At 58.0% G+C, this 24,274-nt stretch overlaps 1 protein-coding gene across 5 annotated transcripts in view; it reads right to left on the bottom strand.

The window, feature by feature from the left end:
* GAK (cyclin G associated kinase) overlaps nt 1–24,274 on the bottom strand; it is a 49,524-nt gene that overhangs the window by 21,558 nt on the left and 3,692 nt on the right. For 2 of the 5 annotated variants that reach the window (XM_074352211.1, XM_074352207.1), the window contains exons 2-11: nt 17,878–17,939; nt 17,116–17,175; nt 16,142–16,256; nt 13,814–13,956; nt 10,193–10,318; nt 7,598–7,687; nt 6,209–6,344; nt 5,849–5,961; nt 4,386–4,458; nt 2,637–2,760 (exon numbers count right to left, since the gene is read on the bottom strand). In XM_074352211.1, the coding sequence (XP_074208312.1) occupies nt 2,637–2,760; nt 4,386–4,458; nt 5,849–5,961; nt 6,209–6,344; nt 7,598–7,687; nt 10,193–10,318; nt 13,814–13,956; nt 16,142–16,256; nt 17,116–17,175; nt 17,878–17,939 (1,042 nt within the window). Of the gene's footprint in view, nt 1–2,636; nt 2,761–4,385; nt 4,459–5,848; nt 5,962–6,208; nt 6,345–7,597; nt 7,688–10,192; nt 10,319–13,813; nt 13,957–16,141; nt 16,257–17,115; nt 17,176–17,877; nt 17,940–24,274 lie in introns of those variants that run through there. The other 3 variants (XM_074352217.1, XM_074352215.1, XM_074352222.1) reach the window with 3 other exon arrangements.

The following is a 24,274-nucleotide window of genomic DNA, read 5'->3' as shown; positions in this document are numbered from 1 at the left end:
GGGAACTGGAGGTGCCTGGTGGAGAAGAAATGACCAGAGACCACAGATGGGGGCTCAGGGCCAGGCCCCAAGGGAGCCACAGCCACGCAGAGGCTACACAGGCTGGGCTGTGTGTGTGGGGAGAGCCTCCTCCAGGCAGACCTCAGGACCCTTGGTCCACACACCTGCAGCCGAGAGGCTGGCATGGTCCTGGAGGGTCCCTGTGACCAGTGACAGGCCTGAAGCCGCCCTGGGACTCCACATAGAGGACACCATCGGTGGGCATGGCTGCAGGGCACGCCTGAGCCCCAGTGGGGAGGAGAACTTCCTTGTTGTTCCTTTGCTCTTGCTTGCAGTTTGGTAAACTAAACACCTGGAGCTGTGTCCCCATATCCCGAACATTCCGTTTCCACCTGCCAGTATCTTCTTGAGGCCAGAGAACCCCACATCTGGTCTGGGTCCTGCCCTATGAAGTGCTTTCAGGGAGGACCGGGTGTCCAGTCTACACCCCCCGGCCTGAGCATCGAGGGAAAGGGCAGGGACAGCCAGAGCCCAGGTGCCAGGGCTTTGGCCGGCCCTAGGCCTTCTCAGTGGAGAGAGCCAAAAAGGAACAAACTCACACCATTATTTCTAGACCAGCTTCACAAACCCAGGGGCTCACAGGACTTCTCTGATTGCTGGTACACGTCCTGGGCAGGAGGCAGTCACACAGAGCCTGACCTCTGGCCCTCAGGCCTGTCTGCAAGGCTTCGGGAGGGCTCCCCTTGGCCCAGTCATGTGACACAGTGTCCAGTGTGGTCACACGTGTGGCAAGCGTGTCCTTCTGCAAGCAAGCACCAGGTGGGCACGTCCGTGGCGGCCCTGACGGGCCCTGGGGGCTGGGTCTGCAGAGGCTGCCCCGGGCTACGGTGCATCACACCTGTCATCACAGCTCAGCTGGGAATTCAGCACGTCCATCCGTCTGTCCATGACGCCATGCCTCTTCCTGAGCTGAGCGTGCCCTCTCTCTGAAAGGACTTGTGGCCCTGCGGATGGCTGTGCGCCAGGTCGGGTATCCCCGGGCGAACTGCAGGCCCGGGGGTAGTCTGGGACACAGCCACGTCCTCTCCTCTTCCCTCAGGAACCCCGTTCCCAACAAGGACCTGCCCTTGGGTGCGGGTGGTGCCCCGTCACTGTGTGGCCTGGTCCTGCCGCCAGCCCGAGGCGCAAGTGGGCTCACTGAGATGCTCACGTGAGTCGCGTGGAGTGTGAAACCAGCTACAGCAGGCGTGAGCAGCCGTCCCAAGCAGTTACTCACCAGAACTGCTTTTCAGAACACACGGACATGCAGAACATCCGTGGACGTGCACACGGGGTGGTCACCACGGTTCTGGGCCTCCAGCACCGCACGGACGCAGCCCCGAGGCCCGGCTAGGGCTGCAGCGGCCCTGGCATCCACGCTCCGCCCCGCTGGGCCCACTGCAGACACGGCGGGAAAGCGCCTCGGCCTTGCGCTGACTCTCATTTCTCTACCCTCAGGCGGCGGGCCAGACTCCCTCACAGCCCGTTTGTTGTCACCGGGGGCTGCCATTCAGTCAGGTCCACCCCAAGACCCCACGGCACCCCTCGCCCGTCCCCGAGGGTGGGTGGCACTCACACGCCAGGCAGCCAGGCATGGAGCCGTCATGCGAGGTCACCTGCTGTGGGAAGCACTGGCAGGTGACAGGTGAGGCTGAGTGGTCACCTCCGCCCATCCACGCCCCGCCCGGGCTCTGCTGGCTTCCACCCCCAGAACTCGCGCCTCAGGCTGCACAATGGCTGCCGTCTCCGCAGCCAGCACTCCAGGGAGCCAGCCCCCACAGATGGATAAATGTTTCCTCTGACCCTGCTGCCAGCCACGAGGCGAGGCCTGGGATGCCACCAAGGGCCATATGACGCAGGTGTGAGCAGCTGCCCTGCCCTGCTGGACACCCAGCCTGCGGTGGGAAGCAAGGTCCTTCTCATCAGATAGACCACGTTGGAGATAGAGCCTGTGAGAGCCACGGAGCCCACCAACTGCATGACACACACACGCACACGCATGTCTGCACACCAGCCCTCACGTACAACACACACACACAGGCACTCGCTCACGTGTGCACATCTACCTTCGCCTGTGCTGCCAACAGGTATGGACACAAAGCAACCATGGCACAAAGGATGGACAAGGGAAATGCGGCCAACAGGTGCTTGTGGGCACTGCAGGACCGTGGATCTCACAAACACAGACAAAGTGCCACCCTGGACAAGGTAGGTGGCGCTCCTGAGAGCTCCTGGTCGAAGCTCAGCAGCACAGCCAGGCAGGCTGTGTCCTGTGGCCCCGGAGGAAGGGGCAGCGCAGACGTGAGGGGTGCCGAGGCCGGGGCCTCCCTCGAGGAGAGTGACACCGCCAGCGCCTGCACACCCGCTTGCCCACCACACATCCTCCATGGCGGGGGCAGACATGGGGCCACCCCCACCAGCAGCACCAAGCCCAGCCCCAGGTCTGGGCCCGACAGCTGAGGCCACGCAGGCACTGAGCTCAGCACGCTCACCCGTGGCCGCAAGCATGGGTTCTCCCAGCTTTGGAGACGGGGCTGTGCCCAGGGCTCGGAAATCTCACTGCGGAGACACCACGTGCCTGTACGCCCCTGACTCACTTGGCGACCGACTGGATGACCTTGGAGGAGGTGTCCTTGATGTTGGTGAAGAGGCGCTCGGTGCCCCCCCGCAGGATGTCCAGGAGCCCGCCGTAGGGCTGGTCGTACTCTGCCACTGCCAGGCCTGCAAGAGAGACAGGCTTTGGTGGACGGGGCACGTCCAGAACCCATAGGCTGCACATCCGGCCACCACCGCCAGCACTCCAGGAGAACCGTCCAGCGCCCAGCACCCCTGGCCCCCCAGCAAGGGAGGAAACTGGCCGCCATCAGCGGGCTGGAGCCTCTTGGCACACACAGCCCTCCGTCCCCATCTGCAGGATGTTCACACAGCTCACTCCCAGAATCTGCTGGACACCAGTACGGACTCCAGCACTGACAGCCACATGCCACAGCCCAGCCAGGCAATCAGCCAGTCCCCAAGGTACGGGGACACCAGCAGACACAGAGGCCATAGATAATCAGGGAGAGAAGGGTGTGGGAGTGAGGACATGTGGGTGGGTGGTCCCAGCCAGGCACAGAAAGGCCACGTGAGCTACAGCTCAGTCTGCAGGCAGGGGCCTCCTGGCCACAGTCCAGATGTGACCAGAGTGGTGACACCCAAAGGTGGGCCCCGAAATGTCAGGGTCCCCAGGGGTGTGGTCTGCAGAGGTGGTGATGGTGCTAAAAGTCAGCGTGAAGAGAGGAGGCAGGGCTACACACACACCCATGCCACACAGTCATCTGTGGCCTATTCTGGGCCTCTATGACCAGGCGGCAACAGTAGACGTCAGAGAACTGGGCGGAACCTGACACAAGGGGCCTTCGGGCTGTCAGTCAGCTCTGAGACATGGCTGATGAACCTCATGTGTGTGTCCATGCTGGCCCTTCGCAAGGCAGTGACCAGTGGACCCTGGCCGTGCTGGACCCACAACGCATGGACACAGAGCCAGGACATGGGGCCAGGACTCAGGCCGGCCACCTGCCAAGATGACCCTCCCTGAAAAGGAAGAGCGGCAGGAGGACACGGGGGCTGGACTCACAGCCTGACAGCGAGGTGGCCAATGGCCTGGGGGCACAGGGCAGAGAAGCGCGCCCTGGCACAGCTCTCAGAACCTTCTGGGCAGCACGGCCGCACTAAGCTCCAGCCCAGGCCCTCCCGGGACATGCTATGTTACGCTGGCACTGGGCAACCAGACCTGCCCTGGCACACACCACACAATCAGTGCGCAAATCGCTCAGCTAAGGTGACATGAGTCATGAGGAAAGCCTACCAGCTCCACCTCCACTCCCCGCCATGGCCTGCACTTTCAGACCAGCAGAACTGGCCCCTCGGCCCCTGATCTGACCACACTGTTTCCTGGCACCCCTTCTGAGGCTCCCAGCCTTGTGCTCGCTGCTGGCCAGCCCTGGAAGGTGGATCCTCACCTGCCTGGGCAGGGGCCACACTTTCCAGTGGCTCGTGGGAGCCATGGGCCAAATCAGCCACAGGGGTAGGTGGCAGTGCCCATGGTCACCCCAGACCTGCAAGTCAGGCACCAGGGCTCAGAGGACCAGGGCTGCCCCGACCACATGGGGAGGGGCAGCTGGTGCTTGGGCTCTGCCCTCCTTCCCCGTCCTAAACCACGGCCTGAAGTTCTGGGTGCGCGGGAGCCGTGGACGTGGGGCTGGCCCTGGGACCCTGCAGGTGCAGCCTCGCGCCATCAGGCCACAAGGCTCAAGGGCAGGGCCTGGGGCCTCTGCCAATCGCAGGCGTGTGCGTGGGGTGCTCACCTCCACTGCAGCTGCTGCTTGTGAGGCCCCCAGGAGGGGCCACGTTCCCGTAGCCTCCACTCTGCTCCAGGAGCTGCAACGATCAAACACCAGTCAGGGCACAGTGCACACCGCTTCTCGCTGCGGAGAATCCTCAGACGCCAGCACAGGGCGCCATGCACTTCGGGCACGTGGCCCACATCAACCCTTCTCTCTCCACCTAGTTTAAGACAAAATCATGAAGGAACCTCCCACAGGTTGGACAACAGGGCTGACACCTAGGACCAATCAGGCGCACGTTCCCGACACAGGCTGTCCCTGCTGTCAACGATGCCGCGTGGGGCCTGGTGGTCTGCACCCCAGGCCTGGCCGCAAGCAGGAACGCGGGAGACACAACCCAAGGCAGGCGCTGGCGGCAGCCACGACACGAAAACCTTCTTTGGAGCCCCGGGTGTCAGCACCAGTCTGGAAGCCTGGCTGTAGCCCCCACCCAGCCCACTGGAGTGTCAGCCACAAACTCACTCTGTCGTAAGCAGGCCACAGTTCCCGTGGCTACAATTTTTATAAGATATTCAGAAATCGCTTTACGGTTTCCCGTAGGATTTTACGAAATGTTCTCATTGGGTTTATGTTTTACCACGTTAAGCTCAAATATATGTGTTACTGATTCTGTGGAGTACGATGAAATGCTGTCTTTCCTTGTGACCAGCAGGCAGACGTTAATGCTAACGCCCCCTGGGCTCTTAAAGAGAACAGGTTCGCTTGCGGGAGACACGTGTCTACCAGATCGACCGTCTCATTTCACACCAACTCCCACTTCCGTCTAGCTGTTTCGTCAGCTCTTCAAAGGCACACACCTTCTCCCCACACTGCGCCCCAGCCCCTCGTCCGTCCCTCTCCCTCCCACACACTCTTCATCCCCATGCCTCAGCCTTCTCCATGCTCCCACCCTTGGGCGCTGCCCGCTACAGGGGCTTAACTTCTGCGCCGCAGGTCCCGGACCCTGGGGGTGCTCAGAGCAGGACACACTCAGGAGCCTGCTGATCAGCGGCCTGCATCCATCCATCAGCACCTCCACCCGCTGCACACAGCAACCCTGAGCACGTGTGCCGGCTGACCGCCCCAACTGCACCACCACCTGACCCTCTGCTGAGCCCTGGGGGCACACATCCTCTGTAAGATGCCACGGGAGCCCCAGGCCCACCCCCGTGGTGCTCACTGCCCTCCTAGACCCGAGTCCCATCTGAACCATGCCCACTTCGCTCCCTCCTCCTCACGTGACAGCTGCTGCCTGACGCGCCAGGACTGTCTCCACCTCCTGCCCTGCGCCCCGGGAGCCCCACCCCCGCTTTACTCCCGACTCCAGGGACCCCATCCTCGGGGGCTCCTGCCTGCCTGATGGGAGCGAGCCCCTCGAGGGCTGGGTCACCCAACGCTAGGGCAGCATGAAGACTGTGCAACCACCAGCAACACGGAGGGCCTACCTCAGTGATGGGTGCCTTGGGGTTCACGTTCCGGGCGGCCGCGATCTCCTGGAGCTGGTTCACCAGCTCGCTGATGGACAGACGCTCCTCGGGGTTGACCTTGAGGGTGGCGCCTGTGGCAGAGACAGTGTGTGCTTGTCCCCAGGCCACTGGAGCCGGGGTCCCGAGGGGGCAGGCGGCATGGCTGGCTTTGCAGGGGCTATGGACCCCCTGAGACCCTGAGCTTTGCTTTCGTTACCGGTTTTACAAGCAAGCAGGTGTGATGGAACAAAATCACCAAAACCAACCACTCGGGGCTGAGCAGGGCAGCTGCCTGGACCTGCCAGGAGGCGTGCCCTGCAGGCCCTGCACACGACTTACGGATGAGATCATGGAACACGGAGTAGCGTGTATCGCCAGCAGGGATGGAGTACTTCCCGTTGACTATGCGGAGCTTCGCTCCATCCTCGAAGGGGTGCTGCCGGAAGCACAGCAGGTACAGGATGCAGCCCAGGGCCTGCAGGGAACAGGGCGAGGGGCGGTCACAGCCAGGCCCCCTGGCATGACCAAGGCTCCCCATCGTCTGGCCGCGTCCACCCACGCCAGCCACTGCCCATCGAGATCAGAGCATTCAACAAACACCGAACTCTTGTTTTCTGATAAAAAAAATCCTTTCGAAATGGAAAGCTCCCAGTCACGTGCGGGGATCTGGAGGCCAGGCAACCACAAGGAGATGCCCGGCCGCGCTCCTCAATGTTAAGAAGATGTGGGACAGGGCACACCCAGGGCAGGTTGGGGCTCCACAGAACTGGCCCTGAACCCAGATGTGTCTTCTCCTGGCTTCTCCTATCCCAGCACCTGGCCACGGGGGATGTTGGAGGCACCAGAGCCTACCCTGCATCTCAGGCTGAGCAGCACATGCTGGGCCCAGACAGGCCAAGCCCGAAGCGCGCGGTTCCAGGTCCACCTTTCACTGACGTGTGTGCACGTGCACCCTCACCAGGGACAGGCTGACGGCGTCCACTTGGAGCCAACCAGCTCACATCTTAGTCTCCATCTACTCCCAGGACAGGGGCTCTCATGTTCACTGTGGGGCTGGCACTGGACATGGCCCCGTCGGGCCTAGACCACGAGCCCCGAGGTGCGGTGGTTCAGGGTCACCTGTCCCTGCTCTTAGAAGGGACACTGGGGAGGCTGCAAGACCCCTCAGATGGGGAGGGGAAGCACTGTGTGCTCAGCACTGTGCTCCCCAAGCTCTGTGCTCTGATGCTAAACAGAGGCGGAGCAGACACCACACTCATCCCACGATGGCATTGCTGGGACATGTCCCAGGAGAGGGGCAGGGAAAGGTTGCCCCAGCGTCCGGCCCAGCCTCACTGAGATCTCTTCCCAAGGCACTGGGCTTAGCCCTCGCTTTGGCTACCCCCAGGTCAGCTTAAGCTGCAAGGCCGCTTGGGACGTGTGGCATCTGGCCCTGTGACCAGTGGCTTTGTGACCCTCCAGCCCCCTGACGGGCTCCAACCAGGAGAGCAGACATTCTTGGGCCAGGACTTCTGCCCACGCTGCCTCGCGCTGACCCCCAACCCAGCTCCTAGCCACCTAGGCTCCGCCAACAGCAGTCACAAGTGCCGCTAAAAAAGATGAAGGAAAAGGAGGAGAAAAAGAAAGGAGGAGGCCGAGGGGACAGCAGATGGAGGCTGCGCCCCGGGGCCTCGCGCCGGCCCCCACCCCGCGCAGGGCTGCCCCAGCTCCGCGGGCGAGCAGCCTCACCCAGATGTCCTGCTTCTCGCCGATTGGGAAGTTGGAGTACAAGTCCACGATCTCCGGTGTCCGGTACATGGGGGTCGTGTTCCTGGTGATCTGAAGGGAGGACACAGACATGTCAAAGGGAAAGCCACGTGCACGCAACACCAGTTACGCGGCACCGCGGTCCCACGCCACAGCTTCCCGCTGCCAGTCCGGAGACCAGGCCCAGGGTGGCGCAGCGAGCCAGGCGTGCAAGCCGGCTCAGCACCTGTGAAGGCAGCGGTGTCCTCAAAGGAGCTTCCCAACAAGCCCCTCAACAGAGAAACCCCTGACGGAGACGTACGGAAGCCAAACCCGCCTGCTGTCTCAGGGCTTCCGTGGAACGCCCGCCACTCACGTCTGCAGGACGCCCAGCCACGACCAAGCGCACCTGACAGACAGCAGACACACTGGCCCAGGCAGAGGACAGGGACACGCCCGGGGGAGCGGGGGGCCACTGCTCCCCATGGCAACATGCGCTTTGCAAGAGTAAGCACGCAGGACGCCAGCCCAGGTGGGGCGAGCAGGCGAGGCCGCAGCCCCTCGCCGATACATGCCTGCATGGACAAAGGTGTACAAGAGCCCAGAGTAGCCCACCACAACCGGCCCCTGCTGGGCAGGGCAGGCTCCCATGAGCACCAGGAGCATGCGGGCGACACACCTCCACTGAGCAGCTGTACGTATGGCCTGGACCTTTCAACCCAGCGATCACGCTTCCAGGATCGCGCCCTGAACACACGTCATGACACGCAGGAAACTACCCTCTGCAGCGGTGAGGCTGCACACAGCCGACGTCCCAGACGGTGCCACACGGAGACCCGTGCACACGAAGGGACAAAGACGGTCCCACTCAACTCAGGACTGACTCAGGAGAGAGAAAGCAGACAGAAGGCACGAGAGCAGACACATCTGCCTGCTCCTCGGGAGAAGGAAACTCGGAAGGTGAAGCAGGACGCAGCGAGGGCGACTGGGGGACATGGGCAGGGGATGTGGGCCAGGCTCTGCCTGCACATCAGCTCTTCGGGGAACCCGGAACCGCTCTCATGATAGAGTCTGTTAACTTAAAAATAAGATGAAAGATACAAGATAAATAAACCCAGATGTGTTTCGGTCGAGCAGCCTAACAGACCCACCCTGGGTCTGGGCCGCACAAGAGGCCGAGAAAAGAACCACAGGCAAACCCTGAGCTCTTCTGAGAGGTTTGGTTTTCCTAGCGACCCTGGAGCTCCCAGCTCCAGCACAGGCTGCAGCGGGGCCAGGCTCCCGCTGGGACGGACATGCACGCAGGGTGGGGCGGGGGGGCAGGCGTGTGTGTTCCTGAGGGCAGGGGATCTCCGTGCCATTCACGCACAGGCCCTGCCCCCACACAGAGGGCAGCGCTCCTGCAGGATCAGGGATGACGGGGTGGGCCAGGCAGGCGCGTCCTGCCGCTGCAGAAAAGAGGCAAACACTCCAAAGCAACGGATGTCAAGGAATACAGGAACCAGCACAAAGCACACCCGCACATTTCAGCACCAAAATAACCACTGACATGCAGAGGCCCGAGCAATGACAAGAACCACATCCATGAGGCCTCGCGAACAACAGATAAGGCACAGGGTTCCGGTCCCCGGGCACGGCAGGCGTGGAGGAGCCGCGGTGGTCACGCAGCCGCAGAGCAAGACACTACACCTTGGCCTCGAGGTCAGAGTGGCCAGTCCCTGATATGCAGTGCACTCGATGGTGGGGGTCTGTTCAGGGGACACGACTCAGAGCCCCGGGAGGTGGTCACAAAACCAGGCCTTCCTGGGCCCCAGCCCGGCCCCAGCGTGCCCGGCCAAGGCCTCCTTTCACCCCCATCCCTGCCAGCCAACCTGAGGAGAACGCGGTTTGCAGCACTGAGACGTGGGCACTTTGCTGGGACCGACTTTCTTATAAATGCTTCCAACAGGGCAGGTCCTGAGGGACAGACAACCTCCGGGAACAGGGCACCGCCTATAGGAGAATCCCCCATCTCTGCGCTCCTTTTCGGAACATGTCTTCCCCAGGACCCCTGCCCTCTCCGCTCATTGTTGTTTTTCTGTCTCACATGGTTTTGTTTGTGCAGTTTCTGCAGCCGTTTACCGAAGTCCAAGTTAGCAGCAGGAGGGTGCAGTGGCGAGTGTGTGGACAGCGCCCACCCTCCCGGACGATCCCGACACCAGGGTGTGTCTGCTCCCACTCAGTGCTGCCTTCCACGCACACGTGCTCCGAGCACGCCCTCCAACCTCCTTTGGGGTCACCTGTGGGAGCTGCCAAATCTCCTTGAAGTTATATTTTTTAATGACTTATTTTAAACGAAAAAGTTCTGGAGACGGATGGTGGGACAGTTGCACAAGGATGTGAACGTACTTAACACCAGTGAACTGCAAGCTTAAAAATGGTTAAGATAGTAAATTTTATGTTATGTGCTTTACTACAACAAAAAAAGGTGCAAAAAAAAAAAAAAAAAGCCATAGGACACTCAGAGGCAGGTCTGGGATGAGAAGAGTGATGCAGACACAGGGTTTGGTGTCCCGGCGCCCAGCCCGCCAGCCCGGCCAGCCCAGCAGCCCCGCTCACCTCCTCCTCCACGAGGGCCCGCCGCTGGGCGCTCCAGCTGTAGTCGGGGTAGTGGGATATGGTCGTGGCACTGCCAAAGTCACACAGCTTAATGGTCCCCTGGTTACTGAGTAGTAAGTTTTCAACCTGCAAAATTCCAGAAGACAGTCTTTGTGAGCTTGGGGAGCAAGCTGGGCGGTGGAAAAACACCCAGGGCTCCGGCACAGGGCAGGGTGCCCCGAGGGGAGGGGCTCGGAGGGTAGAGTAGCCGGCGTTTTCCTGGGCAAACAGGAAACCTCTCTGATCAAAACTGGTGTATGTACCTTTAAAATGAGGACTTCAGAAAAATAAAAGGAAGCTAAAACCAACCACAAATCAAAGAAAGATAAACTAATAAGGTGGTATCTACAATGAAAGCCTTCATAAACCTCAGAAGGCGAAAAAAACACCACTTGAAATCATCAAGTGCACCCATAACAGGAAGGTATCCAACAACAGACTCACAGAAGACCCCCTGTTCAGAAATGAGCTGTGATGAATTTTAAAATCCAAAATGAAGAGGGAACGAGACTGTATACCTAAGAGGAAAGACACAAGCCCGCCCCAATGCCCTGGAAGCCAGCCCAGCACTGTGGCCTCCGCAGGCCCACATTCAGAATGGCTTTTATTTTTTAAACAGAAAAAAAAAAAAATCAAAAGACCAGTGTTTCAAGACACAGTGGGGGAGCAGTTCTGCTGACCCGGCCACGCCTGCTCAACCAGACAGCCTGTGGCTGCTTCTGAGCCGCTCGGTCGGGAGATCTGAGGCAACTTCAACCGGATTCCCAAAACTTTTCTGGGTGGGAGCTAACAAACTGATCCAAAGTTTACAGGCAAACCTCACGTTCCTGAGCCTTTCATATACAGAGGTCGCAGCAGCCCAGCCTCGAGAGTCTGTCGGCACCGTTTCTCCAACAGCACCACGCACTTCCTGTCTCCGTGTCACGCTCTGGAAAATCTCGCAATATTTCAAACTTTGTCACCATCACTGTACTTGTTGTGGTGTCTGTGACCAGTGACCTGTGATGTCACTGCTGCGACTCACTGAAGGCGCGGACGATGGTCCGCACTTCTAGCAATACGGTATCTTCTCACTGAAGTACAGACGCTGTTCCTTACACACAGGCCACTGCCCACTAACAAAGCACAGCACCGTGTGAACGCAACTTCCAGAGGCACCGGGAGACAGACGCCACGGGACTCACTTTGCCGCTGCATCTGCTTTACTGGTCTGGATAGAATGCGCAGCATCACCAAGATGCCTGTGTGTGGAGACACCAAGGTCCAAAAAGAGCCACACGGTCCCAGAGAACCAGACGTAAGCCCACCGTGAAGCCATGGTACAGAAGGCAGAGAGAGGCTGCCTAGGACCCCCAATGACGCACCCAGAAAGACCTGCCCCCCAAGCGCGAAGGAACGACCGAGTGAGAATGCAGCAGGGGGAGCGAGGTCTGCCCTCATGCACTGAGCGGGCTGCTGCTGCCATGAGGGGCACAGCACTGCCTGAGAGGACACCCACATGCCCACGAGCAGGACGACACAGGACGAGCAGTGTTCTCAGAAGAAAGCCCACTGAATCCACACATCAGCTGAGACTGACCACCAAGGGCCAGCCAAGCACGGGCACAGGGCGACCAAGTGCTGCGGTGGGAACGTCCCCAGCCATGCCCCACAGCATCCAGGGGCCACGCCCAGGACACGGGCGTCCTGAGGCTCAGAGCAGCGCCGCTGGCTACAGGCACAGAGTGGGGAGCCACCAGGTGCAGCGCACTGGCTCTGCTGAGCATGGACGACCCAAGGTGGATAAGCCTCAAAGTCACAACACTGAGCAACAGCCTGACACATGAGACCCTGCACTGTGGGTCCCTCACGTGATGACCCCAAAGAGCAAAAGGCAAAAGGGCATGAGGAAGGAGCAGGGCATACAGCAAAAAGTAAAGCAAACAGCTGTCACTAACAGCAAGAGGGACGTGGGGCCCCAGGGCTGACACTTGTGTCTGGAACATACGGATGCCCAGTCCACAGCCCGCGGCATCCAGGGGAGCCAGGCACGGCTGCAGAGCACGGAGGGGGCCAGCCTGGGGGAGCCCCGGCCCCCGCGTCCTGCCTGCCCTTCCAGAGCACCACCTGGGAGGCCTGGAGGGAGTCCCAGCACTGGGCCGCCGCACACACGCAGCACCGAGGAGAGGAGTCAATCCCAGGCCAAGCTCACAAACACCAAGTCTTCACTAATGCCATCCTTCTAGTCTTTCACTTTCCTTTAAGGAGAAAAAAATACACACACGCGCGCGCGCGCGCGCGCGCGCGCACAGCACGTGAAGCACAAGAGTCTCGATGGCACGAGGAAGTCACCAGCCGCACGGCCGAGGGCAGAGAAGGCCTTCTCCCTCCAGGACCACCGCCGCCCAGGTGTCCCTGACAGCCCTTCTGCAGGCCCGTGGCCTGGGAAGTGGCTCCCATCCCACAGGTTTCTACAGCCAAGTTGACTTGTCACCTTACACCAGGCCCCTCGGGTCCAGGAACAAACAAGAAAGGCCAGACTCATCCGAGGTTCACGTCCATAGGAAGGCGCCATGCCCACGGACAGGGCTGTCAATGCCCATCTGACACCCTACTCAGCCACCGGGCCGTGGGGTGCGCTGTGCCTAAGAAGAGCCCACCACACAGAAAACCTGGGGAGGGCAACCTGGGGAGGGCAACCGGGGGGGGGGGGCAACCCGGGGAGGGCAGGCCAGACTGCATCTGAGGTTGCACTGAGGGGCTTTAGTCCTGCTGAGGCCGCCGGGTGTTTCCGCTGCATTAGAAACATCCTTATTTCCATGAAAGCACCTGGAGAGAAACAGCATGTCTTGGGTCTGCTTTAAAATTCTTTAGCGGGGAGGACCAGGGGGCCGCGGCCACCCTGAGACGTGGTCAAAGTTGGGGCACTAGCTTCGTGGACACTGGGTAATTAATAAAACGAGGCCAGAAACAGGGAGAAGATATTTGCAACACATGTAACTTTAAAAAGACTGTTGTAAGGATGTACAAAATCAAACCAACAGACAATAAAAAAGGGGAAAACTAGACAGGTAAGCAAAGATCGAAGGCATCAAAGAGCATAAACACAGCAGAAATGCTCGACTTTTTCATTAATCAGGAAAAGGCAAAATCACTACTCAGATGCCCCCCAACCAGGCAGCAAAATGACAAAGGGCAGCTCCCCGCACGGACGAAGCCCCAGGCCTAGGACATGTGGCATCACTGCAGGAGGCAGCCCTGTGGTGAAACGCAGGCCCTGGCACTAGGCAGCAGGGCAGGCCAGGCTGGGCCCCAGTGGGGTGACGGAAGGGTGGCGGCCAGAGCAGCACAGAGGAGCAGTCACCGTCCTCCTGGTTCCATGCCAGGGCCCAGTCCTACCCTAGCATCAGGGCCCCCGCCCGTGCCCACACCGGCACCCGCAGGAGAGGAGCACCCCGTGGAGGCCTGCTGGGCGTGGGGAGGGGGCCCTGTGTGCTCCAGCCAAGTGGGAGGACTTGGGGAGGGCTCTGCTCACGGCTAGCAGGCCCGACAGGTGCAGGGGCTGGGCGGGCATGGCGTGGAGGGAGGGCAGTGGGGCCGTACCTTGAGGTCTCTGTGGATGATAGGTGGCTTCTGCTTGTGCATGTGCTGCACCGCTCTGCATGTCTGATAAAATATCTTCAGAACAGTATCGCACGAGAGCGGACCTTTAGACTCAATTTTCTTTAAAAATTCCACCAGCTGCCCTAAAAGAGACAATCACCAGGGAGCTGTGAGTACTCCACCCACCTCGGGCCTGCGCCCGCCAGCCACACCCTCCTGAGCCCGCTGGGGGGTGTGCAGCCCCCACCAGGGCGCGGGCCAGCGCTGGAGCGCCCCGTGGGAACGCCTGCCTACCATCGGCATGCCCCTCCCTGCAGAGTCCACGCAACGTGGCAGCTACGTGGGAAAGGAAGACAAACGTGCCCAACTCTCCAAGTACCTCTAGGGAACAATCACTGCGTCCTCCACTAACTCTTAAATCAATGCAACACCTCCGTCATCACACCCTCCACGTGCACACAGATGCGGAATGGAGCGTGCAGGGAGAGCACGACCAGACAGCGAGGCTCTGGGCCCCAGGACATTGCTCTCAGGGGCTCCCCACCTCAAGGCTGTGCCTCCCCATCTCTGTAGCCCAGGAACCCTTAGGCCTGCTGTAACCGGCCACAGCCCAGACCTTGAAGCCGGGCACCTCAGGTATAGGGTGGCCGGCCCCCTCCATGACTATGATGGTCCCAGCCTCCAGAGGCTCCCACCACCCCCGGGCCCCGGACCCCCAACCCTGTTCTTGCCCTGGACGTCTCAAAGCATCTTCCAAGAGTCCAGCCTCTCCCCAGCCCCGTGCTGCCCTCTCCCTGGTCCAGGGCCCAGGCCACCTCGGCTCCCTTGCTCCCAAGGCCCACTTCACACACTAAGGGCCCGTCCCCGTCCTGCTCGATGCAGAGCCAGGGTCACCACACCTAAGGGCCCACGATCGGCACTCACTCGTTCTCTCCAACCTCACCTCCCACCATCCCCTGTGCTCATTCCCCTCAAGCCACAAGCCTCCTTTCTGTCAGTGCCTCAGGACCCTCACACCTGCAGCTCCTGGGCTCCCGAAGCTCCTGACCCGACCGTCGCCCTCCAGGGAGCCCTCTGCTCAGCCTGGCTGATGTGCACCCCTTTCCCCAACATGTGGAACTGCCCGCCCTCCAACTCTGGACTTGGGTTGGGCTCTGTGCTGTGCCCTAGCCCTAATCCTCAGCGGGGCGGGGGCCCCAGGGGGACAGGGGTCCTAAGAGTAAGTGGGGCCCCCAGGATGCGGGTGGGGCACAGGCCTCATGAGGTGTTGTTGAGGGTCTGGAGCAAGGGTGACAGACTAACTGCCAGGCTGGCTGGGGACGGGGATGCGCTGGTGCAGGGCGGGGCACCGCAATGTCAGGGTTCACTGGCCTGATGTTCAACCAGAGTTAAGAGAGATCTTTTTAAATTAATTCCATCGGTGGCAGAGCAGCCAGAGAGAGCACCGTGGAGGGCGAAGCCTTGGGGAACCAGGAGGGTGCAGGCTCCGCCGAGCATACCCACGGCCGACCTCCAAAGACCTGACGCGCCCTGTGTCAGGCACCACCACGCCTGCCCTGCGAGCACCCTGAGGGTTCAGCCTGGGCCTCGCGCACCAGCCCAGGCAGGCGGTCCTGCCCGCGCCACACGCAGTGGTGGGCTTCACGAGATCGCAGCATCAAGGATGCCCCGACACATGTGGGCAACCAGGCCCCACTCCTGGCACCTCCTGCACTCCAGGCCCGCACGCACCTGCAGCAGGGCAGCCACAGCCTCTAAAACCGAACATCAAAGCCAAAGCATCCTGGATGGTGAACGGGGAACACAGCACACGAACCAGAGACACAAACAGCCGAAAACACAGAGACACACGTCCACTGCCAGCAGCAGAGCACGAGGCAGACGGGGACCAAGTGGGCGGGGCGGGGCCTCCAAGGGGAACACGCCGCCCCACCCACAGGAACGGGGGCAGCTCAGGGACCTCCAGGTGTGGGTCCTGCTGCACTGCAGACGGGGCCCAGCCCTGAGGGCCGAGGCAGCTGCCTAGCTCCCACAGGCCCAGCTCCCAGCCTTGCCTGACTATTTCCTGGCCAAGCTCCTTCCTGCTGCCCCAGAGCCCACGAGGGTGCCAGCGCTCACCCTTCCTCCCAGCGCCAGCTCTGCTCTCGCCCCCAGGGCAGGGACCCCGGGGGACTCTCCCCCCAGTGCTGGGACAGGCCGTGGCAGGGTGGGGGTGCAAGAGCTCCCGCCAGGCAGCTAGCCACGCTCTTCCACTGGGACCAGTGGGTCTCAGGAGCGAAGGCCCCAGGCGCACCCTGCTGTCAGGGCTCAGACCCGCTGGAACCTGACCTTTGCAGAGCTCCATGAGCAGCAGGAACTCGGCCTGCCCCGTGTCCGACTCCTCTTTTCCTATTGATGCTGCAGAACAAAACTGGACGATATTGGGGTGACCTGAAAGTTTTTTCTGTGGGGATCTTGTTAAAGGAGAAGGTATAAGCCTGCACGTTTGAGAACAAACATGCACACAATTCTAGGGCACTAAAGTCAAAACACCAAATCCAAAGAGTGCACCATGGCAGGGTGTCAGAGCAGTAAGATGCGGGGGGAGTGGGGGCAGCCAGGATGCAGGGGGTGTGAGCAGGAGAAGGACAGGCTAGGGTGAAGACCCCAGTGGGCTGGCCACACCCAGCCCCAGCCAAGCAAGGCAGCAGCACAGGGTGCGGCAGGGCTGAGGTGTGACGGTACACGCAGCCACTCAAGCCCAGCGAGGTGAGCGCCCTCAGCCCAAGCGGCTGGCAGGCTCACAGTGGACAGTGCTTCAGGACGGAAGAGAACTGATTCTGACAGCAAAGGGCAAGGCCCCAGCTTGGGGAGAACGTGTGCAGGAGTGGGGAGCAAGCAAGACGGGCCCTCTGTGCACGGACACCCGGGCCCCAAGCGCTCCAGCCAGGGTGAGACGTGAGACAGACCCCGGCCCTGAGCAGAATCGATATGGAGCCAGGCCTGGTGAGGGGCTGGGGGCACAGCCACTTGCCGGGTGCCGTGGGCCACATCAGGGAACGAGGGGCAGACGCAGGGCAGAGGCAGGGGTCGGCCCACCCCCGGGGCCTGTAGACCTCTTGTCAGGGACGCCCACCTCCACTCCCAAAGCTACAGACCCTCCCTGTTTATCACCCTGAGAGTGAAGAACAAGAAAAAAAGTCCCTTGTGCGAGACACGCCACAGGGAAGCCCAGTGAAAGCACATCGAGAAGGGTGCCGTCAGGAGCCGGGCACAGGCCCCGCCACGCGACCAGGTCTGCGCTCAGTCCCCAGAAAGGATACCATGAAACAAACTTCCTGAATGATGGCTCTGTTCTTCTCCTCTTCGTCAGACAGTAATCTCTGTATCGGGAAAGAACACACGAGAGAAGATGAAAGATTTGCTCTTTCCACGCTGCATCCAAGAGAACAAACACAACGCATCTAAGAGCTCACCCTGCCTAACTGTGTTCTAACGTGGACTCATGTAGAAACTTGACAGAGGTTAAAGACCCTCGGAAATGGTCACGATCCAAGGATGCAAGAAAAACTAAAAACAGGAGGGTTTTCTTCAAACAGGCTAGAGGGAAGGGAGGGGAGACATGGGTCTGGCTCTGGGACAACACAGTCCAAGTACGCCCCCAGCTCAGCTGTGCACCAAGACCAGCCCTCGGCGAGTCTCAAGACAAACCAGCCTGTGCGCCCAGCACCCGACGTGGGCCAGATGCCCCCCGCCCCCCATTTACAGGTACACTGTGACACGTTGTTTCACATGAGTGGCTTTCAAACTCCTGGCATCTGTGGAGCCCTTATTTTGGCAGTTTCAACACTGTGAGGTCACCCTCCACCCTCCACTGGGTCCCCGCCCCAAAGCTGGAAGCCACAGCTTTAAAGTCCTCAGAACTGCTGATGGCTTCACGCTGAAATAAACAAATAAGACAAACAGACACAGACTGTAAGAAAGAAACATAAAATAAAGAATAGGAACAAATCTCTGAAAATGTCACTTGGAGATCTCCTTTAAAACGAACTAAAACCCCATAAAAATGCTGTCACCCTTTTTACCTTCAGTGCATACTCTCTGCCACTTCCCAGATCCTGAGCTTCATATACAAATGCAAACCCTCCTGAAAGTCAGAAAAATACACGTGTCAGTTCAGTGCTGTGATTTTACTCAAAAATGAGCTTAAAAAATGTCTTTACTAAGTAAAATACAGGCTGGGCTTGTAGCCGCAGTTTGTTTTCTACAATAGTAATAAGCCCCAATTTGTGTAATATTGCCCTTTAAACATCTTGCTTTGAGGCAGGAAGGAAATGAACATAAGAACGAGATTAATGAGGGAAAAATCAACAAAACCAAAAGCAGTTCTCCAAAAACAAATCAATGACCAATATCACACATGCACATGGACGAAAGAATCCTTAAAGCGTTAATTCTAAATAAAATTCAGCGTTAGCAGATCAAACCCAACAGCACACAGAAAAGCACAAAACATCACAACTTAGTGGAGTTAGTTTAACAGTGAAAATCAATGTAATTCTGTTGATTCCATTTGCTTCGCTTTTCCTAGCTCCCTATAGTGGGGAATGACATCATGAAACCCACAACTCTCAGCAAAGGCGGGAGAGAAGGTGAAGGGCAGCTCTGAGAGACGCACAGGGACCCCACGCTCAGCGGTGGAGACCAGAGGCCTCCCACTAAGATCAGGGCCAAGGCAAACACTCAGCACCTTACTGGAAGTCCTGGCCAGTGTAATCAGGCAAGAAAAGAAATAAAAGGAATCAGATTGAAAAGGAAGAAGAAAAAATGTTCTTCTTTGCAGGCAACATGATTGTCTACGTAGACAACCTTGTACCCACCCCCCCAAAAGTAACAAATGAGTTCAGGAAAGTTGAGGGATGGAAGTCACACGTGAAAAGTCAATTTTACTTCTACAGACCCTAGGTTAGGCAAACATTTCTTAGATATGAAAACAAAAATATGATCCATAAATGAAAAATATGATACATGGACTTCTTCAAAGTCCATCTGAAGAACTTCTGGTTTTTGAACTATACCATTGAGAGGGTGAAAAGACAAGCCCCTGGGTGTGGACTTTGCCAATCACACACCCAGTAATGGTCTTCTACCCACAAAATATGAAGAAAGCTCAGTTCAACAACATTTTAATGGGCAAAATACATGAAAAGACACGTGGCCAAGATAAACAGCTGGCACGCAGGCACATGACAAAGCGCTCCATGTCCCTGCGCGTTGGGGGAAGGCACACTTACACCACAAGGGCCTGCTGCACACCCCTCGTGTCGTGCACCCTGCTGACCCTGCTCAGGGGACACTGAATGGCACGATCAGTTTGGAAAACAGTCTGGCCTTCTTGACAAGTTAAGCATACACCCCCTCCACAGCCCAGTCGTCACTGCCAGGTATTTCCCCGGGAAGAATGGAAGCACACATCCACACAAAGACCTGAATACGAGCGTTCACAGCAGCCTTGTGTGGAATTGCCCAAGCTGGAAACAACCCACCGTACACCAGCAATGAGGCAGGAGCCCGTTGCCCCTACAGGGAGCACGCTCACCCCTAGGTTGGACAGGTACCGCCAGCACGTGGCATGGGACGCAAAGACAGCTGCTGGAAAGAAAGGGCCAGGAAGAAGTACACGTGTCCACACAGAAAGCCCCAGAACACACACACGATGTGCGGCGACAGAGGCTGGCCCGCAGCAGGCCAGGGGCCCATGGCGGTGGGAGGGGGGTACTGCGCTGGCTCCAGATGGCTCCCACCCTGATCACAGCGGTGGCTCCACTGATGCGCACTCAGCTGCACATGTTCAAAGTGTTCTGACACATATGTGCCAAGTTCCTGTATGTCATTTTTATCTCAAGACAGACATTAAAAAATTTAAGTAATAAATAAATCCACATGAAAAATAGATGAAAGGAAATAAATGAAAATCCATAAAATAGATAGTAGAAATAGGAAACAGATGGCTTCGCTGGTGAGTTCTATCAAGCACTGAAGTGAAGAAAGCACAACAATCTTGCACAAAGTCTTTGCCAAGATAAGAGGAGAAAATAGTTCCCAGACTATTTTTTGAGGCAGAGAAGACAACAAAGATACAATTACAGACCAAAATCACTCATCAGAGTGGGAATAAACGATCCTCAGGAGAATACCAGCAAAGTGATTCTGGTGACATGCAGTGAGGACAGAACGCTGTGACCACGTGGGCTCCACCCCAGGAGCGTTGGCAACACTGGCTCAACACTAAACAGCAATCAGTGTACACACACCATTAACCACCAGGGAAGGAGGATCCCGAGTAGACACAGAGGAAACATCTGTCCACATGTAAAATCCATTCGTGATTTTTTTTAAGTAGTGAAGTAAAAACAAACGTTCAACAAACTCGGAATCAAAGGAAACTTCTTCAACCTGAGAAACAGCAACCACGGAAAACCCACAGCTAACAGAAGACTTCCAGGTGTTTTCTTTCTAGGACCAAGAACGACACAGGGATGCCTGCTCTCAGCTCTAGTACGCTCTACTGGCGAGCCCCGTCAGCGCAAGAAAGCTAGAAAAACCAACAAGGAGCAGGAAGATCAGAAAGGAAGGACTAAAACAGTGCTTACTTACAGGTGATGGGTTGTAAAGCACACAACCTCAAGGACTCTACCAAAAATCTCCAGGACTAAAGAGGGACCTTAGCAAGGTGACACAGTCCTGGGGACCCTTCTCTGGCCTCTCTCCCAGCTGCAGCCACACGGACATGGCTGCACTTCCTCAGACTCACCAAGCCCATGATCGACCGGGTCCCGTCCACCGCCACAGCCCCGCGGGGGCACCCCAGCCTGACTCACCCCTCCCCAGCGCGCCCCAGCACTTCCTGATACCTGGTGCTGCACTACACTCACTGGGATACCTGTCTGCCGTCTCTCCCACCAGGCTGTAGACTCAGAAGGCAGAAACGTCACCCAGGTCGTTCACATTTGTGTTGCCAGCAGCTAGAACAGTGCCTGACACACAGCGGGCGGGCAATCAGAAATGTGTACTGAGCAAAAGTCCCAAGTGAAAGCAATTTTAAGATATTAAAACACAGCATCATTTAGATTACATTTAACGCCCCAAAAGCGTATCAGGCGCTGTCTGTGCGCACAAGAACACGCAGACGAGGTATAAAACACGAACAGGAAGCGTGTGCACTAATTCACGGTGTGGCTGCCTCTGGAGAGAAAGAGAGAGAGAGAGAGGCAACCAGGAGGCAGAGGGGCCTGCAACAGCACCTGTGACGCCTGAGTTTTTACAAAGGTTCCGGAGCCAAACGTGACTTTTCTTGCTGAAAAAGCTAACATTTATTAACTCTAGATAGCGGAGACAAAATTGTGTGTTCTGTTACTCTTCATACTTTTCGGCATTTCTGAAATTTTTCCTAACTTAAAAAAAATGCCCCATTTCAAATTCTGTTACACAGCTACAGCAATTAAGCCCGTGTGGCACTGGTGGAGGGACAGAGTCGTAGATCAATGGAACAACGGAGAAAAATCCAGAAAAAGAGCCAGACAAATATGCCCAAGTGATTTCTGACAGAGGCGCAAAAGCAACCCCATGGAGGAAGGACTGTGTTTCCACCAACGGTGCTGGAGCAACCGGACATCCACAGGCCAAACAAAAAGAGCTTCCATCTAAACTTGACACCTTGCACAGTAACTAACACAGAGTACGCAAATGGGAGGCTATGAGCCTTTCAGAAAAAAAACAGGAGAGAAGCCCTAGAGACCCAGATCCCTGCAGAGGCCTCAGACCCAAAAGCAAGAGCAGGGCTCACACAGGAGACACTGGCAGACCCTGTTCAGAGGACAGAGCGCCCAGCTGCAGCTGCCAGAGAAGCCTGCAAGCACTTCTGATGGAGGACTCGCATCACAACCCACGACAAGCTCTCAAAACTCAAAACAAAAACACAATTCGAAAGCAGGCAAAAGACACAGAGACACTCCCCCTGCAAGGATGGGCGGGTGGAAACAAGCACATCACCATCCTGGAGGGAGACGCGCCCGACAGCCCCCGTGAGCGCTCACTGCACAGCTGTCAGAGCGAAGGGAACACGCAACAGAGCGCCGTCAGGACGCAGAGAGACCGGATCACCCTGTGTTGACACAAATGTGCCCCCTGGACATCACATGTTGAAGCCCCAGCCCCCAATGTGCTGCATCTGGAGGCAGGGCATTTAGGGAGGTGATTAAAGTTAACTGAGATCCTAGGACAGGGACCTGATCCAACAGGCCTGGAGGAAGAGGGGAGACCCCAGGACAGCCCCTCCACTGATCTACACAGAAGGTGCCGAGCGCCCACTGAGGGGAGGGGCCTCACCAGAGACAACCCTGCCGGCACCTGACCTCGGACTCCAAGCCTCCAGGACCGGAAAATCCACCTGCTGTTTACGCTACAGAGTCTGTGGCCCATTCAGCGGCTGAGCAGATGAAGACACCCACCCGCTGCCGGTGGGAACGGGAAACAGGGTGGCCCCTCCAGAAAAAAAACAGGTTGGCCGCTTTCTCCACAACCAAACGTGCAGCCGCCACATGGCACCATGCCTGTGCTCTTGGGCATCTGCTCCAGAGAAACGGAGACGTGGGTCCACATGGAAACCCACACACCAACGTTTAGAGCAGCTTTATTTCTATTGCCCAAAAAATCAGGAAACAACCCAGATGTCCTCCAGGGAGCAAACAGTTGAGTAAAATACTGTACATCTACACCCTGCATGCTCTGCAGCAACAGAAGGGGACAAACGATGCCACACAACCTGACAGGTCCCCAGGGAATCATGCTAGGCAAAAAAGCCAATTCCAACAGCCCACACGGCATGATTCCATTTCCACAGCATTCTTCAATGACAAAGTTTCAGAGTAGGGGAACAGAGAAGTGCTTCCCAGGGGTCCAGGAGGTGGGAGTGGCACGAAAGGCACGAGGGGCCCTCATGGGGATGCGAACACCAGCTCCCAGCTGTGACAGCAATGCCAGCTTTTCAGGACGCTGCCGTGGGGAAGGAGCTGGTGCGCCGGGATCTCTCTGCATCACTGCTTACGACTGCATGTAAATCTGCAACTCCCTCAAAACGAAGAGTTCAAATAAAAACGGTAACACTAGCACGTAACACACAGGAAAGAAGGCCACGCTGGGCACTGCCGAGACCCTGTCCTAGGCAGCCGTTCCTGTGCGCCTTGCGGAATCGGGACAGTCTCACCTCCTCCTCCTCACACACGTGTCACGTGTTATACGAGGACAGGACTCAACGTCTGGAATAACAGAAAACTCCCACAGCTGCTGCCCAATAAAAAGTGGGGAAACGACCTGGACAAACATTTCACACACACAAAAGACACACGACTGGAGAGTCAGCAGGTGAAAAGGTGTTCGTGTTCCACGTTGTACCACCAAGGAGGCACAAATTCAGCCACTGTGCATGCTCAAGAACACACCCAGCCGCTGTCACAAGGACAGCGGGCGACCGAGGCGCCGCGCTGGGGCGGGGGTACCTGGCGCGGCCCGACTCCGAGGGGTTTGGCTGTTTCAGGTAAAGTGAAACCTACACCTGGCCTAAAGGCCAGCGGTCCACTCCTGGGTATTTCACCTAAGAGTGAAACACACACATGTCCACACACACAAGAAACCCTGTGAAAACATCCTTGGCAGCTTCACTGCTGACAGTCCAAAACAGAAACACGCAGGCCCACGGCCGGGGTGCACACGCAGGCCGCAGGCATCAGGGCAGCGAGCCCGGAACCCCTAAGGCCGGTGGTGAACACACAGGGCTCCGCAGGTCACACTCGTGACCTTCTAAAAGAGGAAACCAGGCAGGCGGCAGGGCGGGGCGTCTGGGGCACAAGTTTCCCTGGGGCGCCTCAGCTGTTCTTTCTGCACAGGTGTTTGCGACACCACGCTTGCCTCTGTCAGAACACTTAAACTCCACACCGCCCTATGTAAATGACTCAATTCAAATCACTTTTAATTAAAAGACGGAGGCACAGCACGTGAACGTGCAACTCCAGAGGGGGCCTGAATGACCAACAGGCACTGAAATACTCTCCAACTCATGAACCAAAGAAGCACCGATCAACAGAACCAGACACCACTCGTGCGCGCCAAAGTGAGGAGGATGCGGGGAGACTGGCTGCTGCCTGTCCTCCCGTGGCACAGGGTCACGGACGGTAGGGTGAGGGGGCACCGCTGGCTGGGACAGCAAGCACCCGGGAAGCTGGGGCAGCAGCACGGGGGGCAGTTGGGGGATCTCCACGAGCTTTCTCCATCAGCGCTGTTTCTAAGAACTGGACTCTCCTGGGAGCAGAGTTCTGTTATCTCCCCTGTGCTCCCATGATCACAGCCTGCTACCTACCTGACAGGACACATGGCCCCACGCAGACGGCAGGGCCATGAGAGGAGGAAGGAGAGCCCCCTCCCCAG

This window comes from Camelus bactrianus, chromosome 2 (assembly GCF_048773025.1).
Source record: "Camelus bactrianus isolate YW-2024 breed Bactrian camel chromosome 2, ASM4877302v1, whole genome shotgun sequence".
NCBI lineage: Eukaryota > Metazoa > Chordata > Mammalia > Artiodactyla > Camelidae > Camelus > Camelus bactrianus.
This window is presented reverse-complemented; position numbering and strand designations above follow the sequence as displayed.